Source organism: Triticum urartu, chromosome 3A (assembly GCF_056163025.1).
Source record: "Triticum urartu cultivar PI428250 chromosome 3A, HENAU_Tu73, whole genome shotgun sequence".
NCBI lineage: Eukaryota > Viridiplantae > Streptophyta > Magnoliopsida > Poales > Poaceae > Triticum > Triticum urartu.
The window spans coordinates 21371363-21389181 of record NC_141875.1 but is presented as its reverse complement, the minus strand read 5'-3'; the positions used below and the strand labels follow the sequence as shown (position 1 = coordinate 21389181).

General features: G+C 47.0%; 2 protein-coding genes and 1 pseudogene across 2 annotated transcripts; 1 reads left to right on the top strand and 2 right to left on the bottom strand.

Annotated features, from left to right (window-relative positions):
* Positions 1–4137: 4137 nt before the first annotated feature.
* LOC147977989 (uncharacterized) lies at positions 4138–4731 on the bottom strand. The gene has a single exon (XM_087514615.1). It carries the CDS (start codon positions 4729–4731, stop codon positions 4138–4140), a length of 594 nt encoding a protein of 197 aa, XP_087370741.1.
* Positions 4732–8522: 3791 nt separating this feature from the next.
* LOC125546517 (glutathione S-transferase T2-like) lies at positions 8523–9448 on the bottom strand (annotated as a pseudogene).
* Positions 9449–16485: 7037 nt separating this feature from the next.
* On the top strand, positions 16486–17472 carry LOC125547707 (protein NEGATIVE REGULATOR OF RESISTANCE). The gene has a single exon (XM_048711508.2). The coding sequence runs from the start codon at positions 16739–16741 to the stop codon at positions 17132–17134; it is 396 nt and encodes a 131-aa protein (XP_048567465.1). The 5' UTR covers positions 16486–16738; the 3' UTR covers positions 17135–17472.
* Positions 17473–17819: the final 347 nt, after the last annotated feature.

Below are 17819 nucleotides of genomic sequence, written 5' to 3'. Positions count from 1 at the left end.
TACTCTGTTCCCTTGAACTTAATACTCTTGATGCATGCTGGATATCGGTCGATGTGTGGAGTAATAGTAGTAGATGCAGGCAGGAGTTGGTCTACTTGTTTCGGACGTGATGCCTATATACATGATCATACCTAGATATTCTCTTAACTATGCTCAATTCTGTCAATTGCTCAACAGTAATTTGTTTACCCGCCGTGAATACTTATGCTCTCGAGAGAAGCCACTAGTGAAACCTATGGCCCCCGGGTCTATCTTCCATCATATTAATCTTCCAATACTTAGTTATTTCCTTTGCCTTTTATTTTACTTTGCATCTTTATCATATAAAAAATTAAAAAAATATCTTATCATATCCTATCGGATCTCACTCTCGTAAGTGACCGTGTAGGGATTGACAAGCCCTTATCGCGTTGGTTGCGAGGATTTATTTGTTTGTGTAGGTACGAGGAACTCGTGCGTGGTCTCCTACTGGATTGATACATTGGTTCTCAAAAACTGAGGGAAATACTTACGCTACTCTGCTGCATCACCCTTTCCTTTTCAAGGGAAAACCAACACAAGTGCTCAAGAGGTAGCAGATGTCGAGTACGTAGATTTACTACCCTTGTCGTTTAGAAATTGCAGGAGGACGATGAATTATTCGACCAGCTCGAGATGGAGCTCTCCAACGAGGAAGAGGAGAAGGAGGTGAAGCCGCAGAGTAGGTTTACGGCCAATGACCATGAGCAGGCCCTTCCGGTGGAGGGGAGATGGATATCAATGAGGACGATGATGACTTCGACGGATACCTCCAATGTAATACCCCGTCAAAGAGCTAGGCCTATCGTAGTAGTGTTTAAAAGTTATGAAGCTTCATGTTTAACGTGTAACATTTCATACTAAATTCCAAAATGGGCAATGAATATATGTGTTCTTAGTTCTTGTTTCAATTTTAAGGCACCAGCTTTAGGGTTGCTCGAAAAACAACAACTTTTCTCACATAAAACCTTCCTTTTCCTCACTTAAAACCATATTTAGGGCACCGAATTTCTGGGAAAATGTTGGAGATGCTCTAACGTGTCCTCATGGCGATCATATGCAAGATATTCATAGACATATTTGAGAAGGTAAACAACGTCTGTCAACGTTACCGACACTAGCGTGGAGTCACGTTGATTAAGAAGTTGGGCCGAGAGCTACACACAACTGCTCCATCGAACTTGGGATAGGGTCTGGCCTAGCCAATGACCTCCAACGCCGCTTCCCCTCTAACCGGTCACGGCCTAGTAAGAAGAAGTACTCTGTGACTATGCCTCCATGGAGCATCACCAGAGACAGCCCCCATCGAGGAACAAGGCTTTTGCCTAGAGCCTTAATCCTCACCACTCAAATCCTAGGGAGGAGACAAGCCGTTGCGAACCGAATCCATTAGCGCCGAACAAGACCAAAACAATAAGAACGACGTCACGACCAACACACCGTCATGGTGGACCCAATTGTCGGGAATATTTTTCCTTTTGTTCTTTCTTCTACTCTTCTTCTCATGTTTGGCAGGTACATTTCGTTGGTAACGCAAAAAATGTGTCCCCTGTGACGTATTTACCAAAAACCACCATGGTGGGGCCTAGGGTAAAAATTTGCTACCACATTTGAGCTAGGACACAAGAAACCACCAACTTTGCGCCTAATGAATAACACATATTACTAATCGACTTATAAGCTTGCGAAAACAACATATCTGACCGGTTGGTCCCACCTGTTATGACGTGGCATGTCTATGTGTCAAAAATGTTGAGGTGGACAAGGGACCCATTTTTCAATGACTAGAGTGGTTATTTTTTATAATTTTTTCTCTTTAATTCTTCCTCTATTTTTCGTAGGCATTTCAACAAGCAAGTTGTGGGCAGCGCGCCATTGAGGTTGGCTGGCACCGAGCCTGGTGCACCACCGCACCGCTACGTTCGCTTGTGAGCCTAGGTGTTCGCGCACTGCGCGCCATCGTGCCGCTCGCGGCCCTCACTAGTCGTCGGTCAGCCGTGCGGCCTTCCTGGGTCACCACGCGCCTCTGCGTGCTCCGAGCGCTCTTGAGCCGTTCGTGCGCGTTACATGCCCACCATGGGCCCGAGGCCTCCCTACCGTAGATGGACAAGGCCGGACGTGCCCTCCACCGCACATGTCAGAACAGGCGTGGTCATGGCCTCCATGAGCACCGCCGCGGCGGTGTCGGCCACCGTGCACAGCAGCTCCAACGCACGCTCCGTTGTGGCGCCCGAGGCCCGACGCCGCCACTGCCTCCACTAGCCCGACCAAGAGGCAAGCATGCGTAGGAAATCTCACGCCAACCCGATGCTTCTCTGTTTCGCCCCGAGTCTCGAATCCACCTGTTGCAGGTTATGTGGGAGGAGCAGTGTGTCGTTCACTATCGTGTGCCCCTAGTACTACGATCGTTGTCTAGCAGTGTGGCGGAATTGAGCTGGATGGCGGAGCTGCAAGCCCAGATAGAGTGGATGGTGTGGAGGAGCAGCTTGTCGTCCACGGCTGGAGCAGGGGCATGGCGGCGATCCTACAGAAGGCAGCATGGCTCGTGGGGCTAGAGGTTCGGCTAGAGGACCAGGTCATGGCATTAACATCGCACAGAGGAGGTCGTCGCCTGCACGAGCTGGAGGTGCAACTCCCGTGGTGTGGCAGGTCGACGGTGGACACTCGCCTCCGGATGGGCCGCCGCTGGAAGAGACGAGGAGGAAGAATAAAAAGGAAAAAAGAAGATGAGTGGCTGACAGGTAGGTCCGTCGTCCATATCAGCAGGTCAAATATTGACTTGGATTAGTCTTTGCCACATCGGCACAAGTGGACCCAACCAATCAAATCCGCTGTTTTCGTGTGCTTATCAGTCAAACAGTAGTGTGTGTTTCATTAGGCGTGGAATTGTTGATTTCTTGTGCATGGCTCAAATATGGTACCAAATTATTACCTTAACCTGAACTGTGGTGATTTTGGATAAATATCTTTTCCCGTGCAACAAGGGCTTATAACCTAGAGTTACAAATACTCCAATAAAAAATGGTTCCCGCCGGGAAAAAAATACTGGTTAGAGAAAGTAGCGTGTGATTTTTCTCGTGGGGAAAAAAAAGTTGTTCTGAACTGTATTCAAGTCTCCAATTGTTAATGACTGCAAGTAGGCCTTCAAAAAACAATTGCCGAACCACCAATATGAGTTGCATTGTGCTGATGGCAACTCTCACTACTATGTTCATGCATCAATAGCCTAAGTTGAGCAAAAGTGATTACGACCATGGAAACCATCGAGACATGCAACTTGTGTCCTCCGATTTGTCATGGAATCACTTTAGTTGGCACAAAGGGAAAGTAGTTTTGTCCTTCTCATTGTACGAGCCGAAGATGCTCGAGATGCTCGTCATGCCATGTCAAAAGATCGCCATGAGTCCCACGTCAGCAGACCTTTGCTGATTTATGCAAAGCTAGAAACTTTGCTCCTTTTTTATGCTTGTTGATGGAGCAACAGTTTCTTGTTTATTTTCAAAATAAAACGCAGACACGTATGCATGTAGTGTCACACGCTCGTACATCGCCTACTGATGAATGGAGTCGTTGATCAATTATTACTAACTATAGCGTCACGGAACACATCTCCAGTAATGTGACGTTTGTTAGTTGTCGACTTTGCCATGTCGTATTCATGCACGAAGGAGGAAGAAGAGTCAAAAAGTTAACACGCACAAATAATTCATTTATTATCAAACGTAAGTGAGACTTTGATATTTTTTCTTATTTATGGTAATTGTCATTCGCAGAGGCGGAAAGGGCTGCCCTAGGCCACATACAACGCGGCGGTAAGAGCATCTCCAACATGCGCCCAACGCGGCGCGCGCAAAAAACAGCTTTAGCGCGCGCTCATCGCCTGGTTTAGCGCGGCGCGCTGCGCCCGCTCCAGCAGCCGCGCTAAAATGCAGCGCGCGCGCCGCTCCAGCAGCGCGCAAAAAATGCAGCGCGCATAATTTTTTTAATTTTCGAACGCATAGATAAAATAAAAACTAGATAGATTGCATAAATAAAAAACGATACAAAGGTATTTTACATCGGTGCAACTAGATATATAGTTTGAAAGCATAGATAAATTACGGCGCAACTAGATAGAAACTACTCTAAGTCGCTATCATCATCACCATTATCATCCTCGGCAGTGTCGTCCGAGGTGTCTAGCCAGATGTCCAGCCACCGATCATCGTTCGGCGCGAAGAACGACTGCCCACCTGCTGCAACGATGTTGGACTGCGCATTCGCCAACGCCTTCCGCTGACGCCTTTCCAACCGCGTCTCGCGGCGCCTTCGCGTGTCCTCCTCACGGCGCCTTGCCCAGTAGGCCTGCTCGTAGGCCACGTCCTCCGGATGGCGCTGGCGCCACTCCGCCATGACCCGCTCGTCCTCCTGGGCGACGAGGAGGCGGCGTTGCCGCTCGGCGTGCTCCGCACGGTCTTCCGCCGTGTTCAGACGAGGTAGAGGGGCGAGGTTGAGCGCTTGCTGGAGCGTGTACACATCTTGAAAGTTCATCTGGCCGCGCGGCCGGCCTAGGCGCCACGCCGCCGCGTCGTACGCGCGGGCGGCCTCGCGCGCCGTCCCGTACGTGCCGAGGCCGAACCGGAGTTCGCCGGAACGTATCTCCGCGGTGTAGCAGCCGTTGGGACGCAGGCGGACGCCGCGGTAGCCGGACGCTCCTCGGCGGCGCGGCGGCATGGCGGCGCGTCGGTGGCGGGGCGCTGGAGCGGCGCGTGGCAGAGAGGGAGAGGAAGAGGGGAAGAGAAAGTGTGGAGAAGCGCGTGGCGAAGCGGCGCGCCAAATCTTGCGCGCGAGCTGGCGCCTTTTCGCGCGCGCGCTTGTTTCCCGCGGCCGCTGGAGCGCGGCAAACCGTCCCACGCGCGCTAAAAGTTGAGTTTACCGCGCGCACGCGTCGTTTGGGGCGTCTGTTGGAGATGCTCTAAGGACGTACGCTTATTTGAAGGAAAAAAAAGAATATTAGCACTCTAGTCTTCTTTTTGTAGGTCATTAGCACTCTAGTTGACAAGTTTCTGGTTTTACATGAGAGGATTAGCGTCTCGCCGTTGGAGAGCGAGGCTGTTACGCAAAACCTAGGCAATATTTTTAAATTTCAATCCTTAAGCTTCTACACAAGTGCCGTTGTGATGTGTTATTGCTTCTTCGGCAGCCCTTAAACTTTAGTTCCTCAACCTTGCTTGTATGGGCGCTTGTTTGTATGAACCTTTATACGGTGCATGATGACTTTATCTATAAAGTCGGACGCATACTTTTTATCTAAAGATCAAGTGTCTATGCAATAGACATGGCTGTAGATGGGTTCGCGCCGGTAACATCGTAGCAACAAGATCCTACTCGTAGAAAACTCAAGAAAAGAAATCAAATACTACATCACAAGCCTTGTAAACAAGAAAGGAAAACACCAGAACATTTCTCACAAGTGATGTAGCTAATGCTTAGTCAGTTGTATCTACCAGTGAGAAGCTGTCTCTTAACACAACAAGGCCTTCCATTCCACTTAGCGATCGACAGCGCAAGGCAAGAAACAACAAAACATGGAGGAACGACCCATCAAAATAACTATCGTGTCCACTGCTCAAGATGCCCGAATCGCTGCACAGCTACAGTGTCATCAATCAAATTGTTACCCCCATATGCCGGATGCTGCAGAAAGAAAGATGCTGCCAGTAGTATTAAATAATGCTCAGCACTCTGAATAATAATGCTCCAAATCGATCGACTGCTAATGCCGTGTCGTTAGTCAAGCCGCGGACCCATGGTTGTTAAAAGAATCCGTTCTTTTAGCTGTTAAAGGAGACCGACCTTCTTGACCTGGCTAACGAGTCAAGGTCACATGTTCATGCGCCAGCCGTGGGCCCGCCATTCCAGTGATGCCAGCGATGACTTGGGGCACGAAAGCGGGCTGACATCACCGTATGGCGAGCGTGTGATGTCATACATGGCGAGCCTGGGTCTTGATTTTTGAACGTCTGACGCGTTCTCCTATTCGACTTGTGTGGCCTGGTCCTTGCTCTAGGTCTCACCCAGACCTCCACAGGCCTGTCTTCCTGTCACCCGCCCTTCTTTATCATCTCATATTCAGAATGTGAGGCTCCTGTGCAACTCCTCTTCTTTTTGAAATATGCTTTCATCTGGCTTTATAAAAAAAGGTACATGGTGGAATAAAACAAGATAGTTTCACTAAAGAAAAAGGAATAAAACAAGGTACTGTTAGTGAAGAATGTTTTGACAGATAGATGTGTGTGGAATTTTCGCCAGTTTTGCTTAATCAATTGTACCATGTGTGGTTGGTTATCAGGTCAGGTTTTGCTCATTAATCGGCCCAACTCTTTTCTTCTTTAATCATCCTTGGTCGGTGGGGTGATGCGTCCTCATAGCAACTCACCCCACCTTCACTTGGCTATGACATTGATCCAACCATCTACATGGAATCGACATATGATGCGTCCTCGTAGCAACTCACCCCACCTTCACTTGGCTATGACATTGATCCGACCATCTACATGGAATCGGCATATGATGTGTCCTCGTAGCAACTCACCCCATCTTCACTTGGCTATGACATTGAGCCAACCATCTACATGGAATCGGCATAATCGTGAAACTTTGAATGATCTCGCATGCCTCACCTCTTAGAGCATCTCTAGTGGCTTGTGTAAATTTGGTCTATATCTTCACATACACAATGGTGTAAAAAAATTTCATTTTAGACAACCTCAGTTTTTCAGTGGATTGTCTAAATTTGGTAGTCTATGTTTCCAACGGCTATATTTTCAACAGCTACTTTTCCAACGGCTCTATTTCCAACGGCTATATTTTCAACGGCTATATTCCAGGTCTATATATACCACCCCTCCCACCTCTCATTTACCAATCCTGGTTGTGCCTTCTCATTCCTCTCCTGAATTCCTTTGTCTTCTCTCACACAACAGAATGATGAGTGGAAACATTTCTTCTTTGGATATGCTCATGAATTCGTCGTCGTCTTCATCTGACGACGACGAACTCATTCTTGTAGCATTCGCAGAGCGCAAGAAGGAAGAGCAGAGGAACCGTCGACGCCATGGCGGTTCCAAGCATGGACGTCAGACAATCAATCGAGCAAGAGATGCAGAATTTGTTCTACTATGGAATGACTACTTCAAAGAAAGTCCTCGCTATCCCGAAAACTTATTTCGGCGAAGGTTTGTAATTAGTACATTTACTTAATGTCTGCCTATTTTTCACCTCCCTATCTTATTTACATTTTTACGAACAGGTTTAGGATGTCTCGTAATTTGTTTAATCGCATAGCTGAAACTATACTTCAACATGATTATGATGGTTATTTTACGCAAAAAAGAAGTGCTTGTGGACTTCTTGGGTTGCATCCGTTGCAAAAGATGACCGCAGCAATGCGAATGCTAACTTATGGAATAGCAGCTGATAGTGCCGATGACTACATCCGGTCTGCAGAAGCTACTAATCTAGAGGCTAGCAAGAAGTTTGTGATCAAAATTTGTGAAGTCTTTGGAGACCAATACCTGAGATCTCCAAATGAAGAAGATACTGCAAGATTACTTGCAATATGGGAGGAAAGAGGATTCCCTGGTATGTTAGGGAGTATAGATTGTATGCACTGGGGTTGGAAAAATTGCCCAAAAAAATGACATGGCATGTTTAAAGGTCATGTGAAAGAGCCCACAATGATCTTGGAAGCAGTTGCTTCCCAAGATCTTTGGATTTGGCATGCTTTCTTTGATTTACCAGGGTCAAACAACGATCTGAATGTTCTTCAACGTTCTCATGTGTTTGCAAAGCTAGCTGAAGGTGAAGCTCCAGAAGTGAATTATACCATCAATGGTCATCAATACACAATGGGGTATTACCTTGCAGATGGCATATATCCACGGTGGGCAACATTTGTGAAGACCATACCATCTCCACAAACAAGAAAGAAGAAACATTTTGCCCAAAGGCAAGAGGCGGCTAGAAAGGATGTGGAACGAGCCTTTGGAGTTCTGCAATCCCGTTTTGCCATTGTCCGAGGACCTGCGAAAGGTTGGAAACGTAAAGAAATCGGTGATGTCATGAAAGCTTGTGTCATAATGCACAATATGATAGTTGAAGACGAACGGCACACTGGTCAGCAAAACAACACTTATGAGGCAATGGGAGAAAGAGTCAGGGTGTCCTCTACTCATGCGGAAGAGCTGAGTGCATTTATTCAGATGCATCAGCAAATTAGAAACAAAGATGAACATTCTCAGCTTCAAGATGATCTAGTTGAGCACCTCTGGCAGAAGTTTGGACACGAATGATGTAGTACAAGTAACTTTGTAGTATATTTCCTTTCATCTAGTTTTTCATGTATGCATAAGAAATAGTTGAAGTGACAAATAGTTCAAGTCACAAATAGTTGAAGTGACAAATAATTCAAGTGACAAATAGTTCAAGTGATAAGAAATAGTAGACAGAACAACAAATGAAGGTCAACCAGATGTGTTCTGGCAGCGAGCAATGATCTCATCTTGTTTATTCTTGTAGAATTGCTTCTGTGCATCACTCATATGAGATGTGTCCATGAGCATGATTTTCTCATCTAATTCAAACTGTTTCCGTGCATCATCCTTTTCTTGCAATGCAATCTGCTTCTTTTGCAATTCAAAAGCTCTCGTGTAGCGAGCAATTTTTGTGGCCTCTTTGATATCATCCTTCTCTATCTTCTGTGCCCACACACTTTCTAATGATAACTTGCAACCACTATCATTGGATTCAGAAGTTTTACCTTTCCTCAAACGTTCATTCTTGCCATGCTTCGTACCAGGAGGTCTTAGCTCTTCTTCAAGAGCATCAGTGCATGCGCCGAAGTCTTCATCGTTGGAGGTTGTACCCGGACTTGCATCCGAGGTCTTCTTTTGTTTCTTCTGAGGAAGCGGACGTGTCTGCCACTTTGGATACTTCTCAAACTCTATGTAGCAATGCGGTGTGCATCTCTTTCCTGAAAAAGGAAATGAAGAGTTAACACTTCCATACAACACATGGTATATTAGAAGCGAATTAGAAGATAGATGCATACCTTATCAGAGAAAGTCATTCCGCTGCAATTTCTATTTAATATCTGTTGAATACATGCACAGAACTTGCTCGTGAGTGCTGAAATAACGTTGTAACGACAGGTGAGTCCATTAGAACCACGCTCCGGCCATGACGGTTTTTTCTGAGCGTCGTAGTGATCTGAAATCCTACCCCAATATGTACTTGAATTCTGATCGGTCCCGGTCACCGCATCCAGACTAGTGTTTGCCCATGCTTGAATCAACACCAAGTCCTCAGCAGTTGACCAATTTTTCCCTTTTGTGGAGGCTCCTTTTGCTGATTTTGGTTTCGCAGATTTTTCCCCCTTTTGTGGAGGCATCGTCACTTGTTCCGCAAGTGGGCTACAATCTGCTGTTCCATAATAATTTGTGTCACTCGATCCTACATTTATCATGTCCAGAAATGAGGAGTTGTTGATCTGTGAGTCCAGCTCATATGAGTTTTCCATCTGCACACAAAGAGCAGCAGCAGCAATATTCAGATATTCAGAGAACAATACCAATATTCAGATACAGGGAGCAACAGCAATATTCAGATACATGGAGCAGCAGCAATATTCAGAGAGCTGGCGCTCGCGCACACGCTACTGCTCGCAGCCGCTGCTCGCAGCCGGTGCCCCAGCCGCTCGGGCTCGTGCCCCACCCGCTCGCGCCTCACAGCCGGCGCCCCAGCCGCTCGCGCACACGCTCGCACCCGCAGCTCGCGCATCCCCCTCACACCCGCCGCTCGCAGCCGGCGCACCCGCCGCTCGCGCACATGCTCGCCGCCGGTGCCGCGCTCGCAACCGGAGCCCCATCCCCTGCCCCTTCTCTCGCATCTCCTTGCCCCATCCGCAAGGGCGACAGTGGCCGCCGGCGGCGGCCGGATTTGGCCTCAGATCCATCGGCCCCATCTCCCTGCCCTGTCTCTTCAATCACTCTCCCTCTCTCTGAATCGGAAAAACCAGAGCGTACCTCAGCGACGGCGAGCTCCTCGGGGCAGTGGCGTGGCCGTCTTCTCGTCTCCAACTTCTTCAGATCGGCGCGGGAGCGAGCTCGCGAAGGGGCAGCTCTGTTTGGACGTCCTCGCTCCGTCGTCTAAATATGGACAATGCGTAGCGATTCGGGTGGATGTCTAAAATTTAGACTAGCACATACACAAGCCGCTGGACACATTTTTTGGCCTCTGATGGTCTATATTTGACATAGACTATGGGATACACAAGCCACTAGAGATGCTCTTACTCTCTTTCGACTCCATCCTTCCAAGCGAGCATAGAGAAAGACACAGAGCGAGGAGATATAGTGTAACTTTCTGTGGGGACGTTCAAGAATGTGTGGGGCCATAACCGGTTCATCAACGTTTTGGGGTAGTAACAAAATTCAGCTAATTTTCTTGAAACCGGGTATATGGAATATGCACACAACAAGTTTGAAAAAGCACCGAGCATATTTGTACATAAAATACACCATCCAAATCTGACCCAGCAAATTAGGCGAGGCTTCTGTGTCACCTCTATCGCCCTTGCCTAGCAACATGTTGTGTCTCTATTGCAAATTTCCTAACAATCATTGGGCATAATATCGATCCACCAACAGTTGAAACCCTTTGCCACAAACCTAGGAGCTTATATTATATGTCGCATCGTAAGCTCTGAAATGCCTCACCTCCTAAAATGTTGCCACTCCCTCCCTGCAAGCTACCACTGAGAGAAGATGGCAGGGAGGGGAGTCATTCAAAGATGAATGGGATCATAATCCATGTCAATGCAATTGTGGAGCAGATTTTTAAAATTCATCTTCTTGACACGAAACATATGGAATATACGTACAAACAAAGTCAACAAAGCACCGAGAAAATGTGTAGAAACATGATTTAACATGCATGCACCATGAACATGACATGTAGTCGTCAAGTTGTGTAAAAAGAGAGCATGATTTCGACACTTACCAAACTATAAAGTTCACTGAAAGAACTAACGACATTGACTTTAACCAATCTAGTGTATCTAAGATTTTGGTGGTTTATGCCTTTAAGCAATCTAGTTTTCTAACAATTTGCATGTTGATGCTTATGAAAATATATACAAGGAAGCTTTATTGAAACATATTGATGTTCCAACAAGACATAAAATTAAAATGATAATAATCATGTAAGCGGGTCCATCATCGTCAAAGATATCCCCTAAAAAAATCATTCGTAAAAGATATCCCCTAAAAAATCATCGTGAAAGATAAAAGCATGGGTAAGAAGGGGAAAGGATTTGTGGCATGCAGGTGCAGGGGCACCGAGTCCTTCGCATGTCCTCTTTTCTTTTGGCTTCCGATTTTCAATCTTTCATAGCTTTTGAAGTAAAAGTCCAAATTAAATTATGTTTTATATTTGTGTTTCTAGTGACAAGAGCTTTCAAATAAGATCCATTTTGAATACATTTTTAGGAGTTTTTAAAAAATCGTTAAGTTTCAACCTTTGAAACTTGGTACAAGGGACCGACAAAACCACAACTTTTGTAAAAAAATCGGTTATAGTTTCAAGTTTGAAATTTGGTACGAGCGGCCAAGAAAATCGGAAGTTTCAATTGCAAAATCATAAGCTTCAAAGATTAAAAATTAAAAATTATTGTTCCCTCGTGCAGGATCCAACTATTTTGTGGATCGTGAGGCAGTCGGGTGGACGGAAGGGCTGGACAGCTGCGTGCCCTGTGAATTCCAAGGTATGAAGTATACAATTTATCTAATGCGTCATTTGGTGAACAGATTTAACTTTTGGTTGTTTGGTGAACCGTTTACAGTTTAAGAGATGATCTCGATGTAACTCTTGGTCTTATCAAAATAATCATTTCGCCAGTGTTTGCCTGAGTTTCTTCTTTTATGTTGTGATGAGTGATGACTTTATTCGATCAATAAAGGCCGTCAACGACTAGACAAAAATGGAAATCACCCTGTAAAAAATGGAAATCACGAGATGGCCATTTCGTTTTCACAAGTGCAAGGCTCGCTGGGAATCATTGGGCAGATTTTTCTAACCTTTCCACATCACCCATGATGAGATATAGCCAGAAGGAAGATCGTGGGATTCCCGCAAACCAAGTGCCCCAACTTGAGCATCGTTGTTATCGTACCAAACGACCAACTTGTCCATTGTTTAGTTGCTTCGTGGATTGTCACACTATCACGAGTGCGATCCATAAGAAAGTGGACGATGACCACCGTCTAAATTAACTAAGACGACCGTTGCTGTGGGTCTCGGTTTTACAGGGCCGGGTAATGGAGAGTCTCCACCAGCTTAAGTTAGTCCGTGATTTCCGTGGCACCATACATCAGCTTCATGACGTGAGCCCCTAATCAGGGGTTAAAAGGTAAAATGAATATATAATGACATAGTACATGAATGTGTTCTGTGAGTGGATGGGTGGATGTACATTTTGCAGTGTCCTTAGTAGTGCCGGCACTAACTACTGTGCTCTATTATTTACACTTTGGAAGGACTACTCGTGTAACACGCAGTTGGTGGTGAGATGAGCTTGTGTCGGTGGCTTGCTTCCCATGATGTCTTGTCGTAGAGAACTCGCACATTGCAGACGACCGTGTGTGAGAGGGTTTAGCCAAGCCTGCGCGTGAATCTAGCAGGTAACTGTCGTCCTACATAGCGTGTTGATCAGATGCCGAAACGGATATCGATCGGGGTACGTTTCCCTGACGTTTGCTTCGAGATATTTTTCCTTGTAGATTTGTTCAAGGTCTTGGAAAAATCTGTTGACACACACATATCTTTTCCCGCCGAAAAACGCACGCACATATCTTGACGTACCACCCCACTAGACGATGACTAGATTGACAGTCCTCGGTGCACTCGAATCGGTCGGATCAGACCCCGAGTCAAGCTACCATCGGGGCATCTCCAGCAACGCCCGTAAACGTCCGCACAGACGCGTCCAAGACCATTCCTGTCATCTGTCACAGTATTGCATATATTGATGGACACATCCGCACATCTAAATTTTTGCAAACCGAAAGCAAAGTTTGTGCGAGGTCCGGGGAAAGAAGAGGGAGGAGAAGGAGAAACGAGAAGTTTAAAAAAAAGGAGAGAAGGGCAACGGCCAAGATGATGGAGAAATTCGATGACATCATGATGAAGAAGGAAGAGGCATGTGTCAAACGCAATAGCATCAAGGAGAAAAAGAAAACAGGGACGTTTGACATCTTCGTGACGGCGACAGAGAAGAAGATCATCCTCGAAGAGAAGAAGACCAAACTCAAAAAGAACAAGACCAAGTGTGAAGAGGTGATGTGGAGTACGAAAATGGATGAGTTGGATTCCAATGCGGTGAAGATTATTCCAGCCATTCGTGCAAAAATGTTGAAAGCGGTTGACGGCAAAGATGAAGGACGCAGAGGCTGTAGAGGAGCCGGCGATAGAGTGATGAGCGAGGAGGCAAAGACAGCCGGTCTGCACGGCAAGATTAATGTTATTTTGCGAGTACCGCCGGACCGAAATGTTTTATAATTAGGCGCATATAAAAACTTATGAACGTGCAACTCACGTATTAGTTGTAAAGATTACATCCACGTGCACATTTATTCGCTTATCAAATTATCATAGTTGAATGTCCGGCTTCTGCATTTATGTCTGCGTTGCGTCCGCGTCCAAATGTGTCCGAATGTGCCCACGGACGAATGGCCGTTGGAGATGCCCTGAGACCCATCACGACGCACGTTGCCTTGCACTGTTGCGGCATCTTTGAACATTCAACATCTAGCAAAGGAACAGCAGTGAGCAGTGGGCTGAGCCCCCGCTGGCCTGACCCTTTCCCCCATTGTGAGGCAGACCAACCCGAGCCGATGATCAATCGCCGTACAAGGTACCAATCGCCACGCAATTTCAGTTGGTCGCGGTGGTTTACACCTATAGTGGTCAGTGCACCTACACCAGTACAAATGTACTACTATAGCTACTCTTGCGAGCAGGATGGGTGGTGGAGTGGGTCACCGACACGTCATCTCGAAGAAGAGAAGTCCCTTTCCATCTCTCCCGACCAGCGGCATCTTGTCGGCAGCGTTCGTTTCACATTTTCGGTCTCTTCTCCATGGTGTCGTGATTTTATTAATCACCAAGATAGCTCGAATCATTCGTTAGATGTCCCTTTTTCTTTTAGATTTTCTTAATCTTTCCATGTCATCCATGATGATGAAGATTCACGCGCCAAGGACGTGTTGCTGGACTTGTAAACATGTCGCAAAGGTGAAAGGTTCTGCCCGTTTATATTTTTTGAAAATCACAATACAAACATAGACACTCGCACATACACATCACATTGATTCAGAGGACGGAGATGATCCTCCTTTTGTAAAAAAAAAATCATAGACACACATACGTTCACCTCTCTATGTACACGTGTGCGCAGACACATTATATCCCTATGATCACTTTTGAATAACTGAGTTGGTATGTCGTGAGATTGACAAAGTCACCATGATCGTCTCGTAATCGACGGAAATGCCATCTGCAACTGAACAATCATAACCAGAAATATTGAAATAAGTTGAAGAAAATGCGAGCACCTGGGAAAAATCCATAACTAGAATCCAGATGGACTGACTCCATCATAGGGAACCTAAGCATTTAAGCTACACTTATTCGCACCTTGTTCCTAATCTAATATGGTAAAGAGTAACCCTAGCTTCTTTTTTACCGAGAGTAAACTGGCATCGGCACATTATCAAGATAAAGCAAGATGAGCACCTCCCGGTCCGGCTCCCGCCAGAGTTGTGACGACGTGCATGGGTGGTAGCTGGGATGTTGTGGCGGCATCTAAAATGACACGGGCACGACGAGCAGTACATTCGGGTTGACATGGCTGAAGCGGGCAACATGTTGTACTAACATGATGTTCGATAAATAGATCAAAAGTTTTTCCCACAAAAAAAATCCATCAATTGGTTGCATTATTGATTATCATACTGCCATGAGTGCATTACATAAGAAATTGGGAGATGACCTGAGCATCCATAAAAAGAAATTAAGATGATCATCGTTGGGCCTCAGTGTTATAGGGCCCGGTAAAGGGACACAATGACGTAGTTAAATCCGGCAGATCACGGGTCGGAGGTCCCGAACTAAGGGCATTGGGACGATGATAACAAGGACATGAGTTTTTATTCAGGTTCGAGCTCTCTGGAGAGATAAAACCCCACATTATGCTTGTATTTTATTGTTTTTACTGGAGTAGAAAGTACAATCGATCTACCCTGAGATTGTTGTGTGTCCTCTGTGAGCCCTACCCCTCGGTTTATATAGATAACCAAGGAGGGCTAGGGTTACTTCCGAGTCAGCTATGTACAAAAAGAACGAGTTGTAGACGGCTTCAAATATCTTGAAGTATACGACAAGTCTTCGAAAACCTTCCTTTGATATGTCATGGGCCGTTTCGAAGTGGCTCACCGGTGAACCGACATTGGGCTCCTCATCCCGGCCTACCAAACCGAGAGACGACGTGGTGAGAGACCCCCAGCCGGGACACTGTCACACATAGTTTCTACTCGCGAGCTCAAATGCTCCCTCATGAACAGTAAAAATCAAACAAGAGGTGAAAGTAAATAAGTAAATCTATTTTTTAATAAACATTGGCAAATTGTCTATATACGCACAATTTTTTATGAAGAAAAAACGTTCCTAAATGCTCCGGGAAAGGAACAAAAGTGATGCTCCAAAAATAATATTTTGAAGGTATGTGGAGCATTATTATTTTCAGAACATTAGGAAGGTTTTTTCACAGAAATTCGCACATATATAAAATTCATTATTTTTACTATTTTATTTTACTGTTCGTTTTAATATTACAAGTGTAAAGAGTAAAGAGTAAACCTAGGTTTGATTTTTTTTATGTATTTTACGGTGTCTGAAGAGTGCCGCGTACTCCTATCTTTTCTTTTCTTTTCTTTGGAACGACTGCTCGTGTCGTGTGTATGATTAAGATGCGCACGCGTGGGTTGCTTCTCATGGCGAAACTGCAGACGAGTGTGCACACGTAGGCACCATGACGAAGTTGGAGAGCCATTCGTCGGGAACCACTGGTGGGCACGAGGAACAAGCGTGTGTTGTCGACCCGACCATGAAGTTCTGCCAAGGCCCAGCTATGCCGTTGGCGTACCACCCCACTACACCATGACAAGACTGACAATTCCCAGCGCATCCGAATCGACCGGCTGATGTTTCGGGCATATCTTTGAAAGTTCAACACCTTCAAACAAATCGAGCGGCAATGGCAATGGCAATGAGCCGTGTCAGTGCCAGGCAGTTCTCGCTGGGTCGCGGCGCTTCACACCTGCAGCACGTACGTACGTACGTACAACGGTACAAGGGACAGGTCTCGTGAGCAGGATGGGTGGTGGAGTCGGTCGCCGTCCCGTCTTGAAAAAAAGGCAGCGCCTTTTTCTAGCTCTCTCAATGGTTTTCCGGCCGGTGGCCATTCTTTCTGGGGATCATATAAGCGTCGGCTTCCGGGGCTTCTTTTCTTCCGAGGCACTCGTCCAGACCAGCCGCGGAAGCACCCACCGCTCACCCACCAAGCAAAGAAACACACGCGCAAGCGCGCAACGACTGCCTGCCCCGCGCGCTCGCGGTGGTGACCATGGACGCGCCGAGCGCCACCGCCAAGCGCAAGCGCTCCTCCCCCGCCGCCGCCGCGCCGGCCCCCGTCAGCGTGGACGACGTGTCGGACGCCGAGGTCGAGGAGTTCTACGCCATCCTGCGCCGCATGCGCGACGCCTCGCGCCGGCTCGTCTCCGGCGGGGTCGCCGCGGCCACGGCCCGCGCCGCCCCGGCCCCGCGCGCGCCGGCCTGGTGCCCCAGCTTCTCCTGGGAGGACTTCGCGCCGCCCGCCCCGACACCGCCGCCTGCTCCTTCGCAGCAGGAGCAGCTGCTGCCCGCCGACGAGCGCGTGGCCGAGAACGCGTCCCCGCCGCGGCGGCCCGTCCCCCGCGGCCTGGACCTCAACGCCGAGCCGGAGCCGGAGGTGCAAGCCTAGAGTAGAGCCGCAACCCGCACGGACGACGAGGACCCCTGGCCTGGGCGCGCCCCCGCACGGACGGACGCGCGCGCGCGCTGGCCGGCGGCGACACTCTCCCCTCTGTACCACCACCTGCCGCCCGGCGGCCGGTGCTTTTTAGCAAACTGATCACCGTCATCATTTGTTAGTTACCTTACCAGTGGTAATTCGGTATGTTTAAACCAACACTGCTACTACCAGTACCCTAGTACGACTACTTACTTCAATTTCTTCAGAGACGTACGTGCACATGGAAGGGTTACTGCTGTACCATTGCTTCATTATTGGTGCCTGCTTAACTTGAACGATTTTCTCTAGGCTTGTGTGATTTCTGAATTTTCCTTCTCTTTTGAGACTGAGTTAGTAGGAGTTTTTTTAATATTAAATATATATTTAAAAAAATTGTAATACTCTCTTGGATACATGTTATAAGCTGCGGGGCAGTAGTTTTTATCCGGAGGCTCAATGCTATATGCAAGTTAATCTGCGGTCCAATCTTTCTGAATAGTCGACAGCGACCTAAAACAATACCCTGAAAAATACAGAACACGAAAATACATTGACGAAGACAAGTTTGGTGGTCATCTTTATTTATTGGTATGTCCATATCATTTCTATATAATGTGTGCTTGCTTCATTTGGACGGCTTTAACCACAGCCCTGC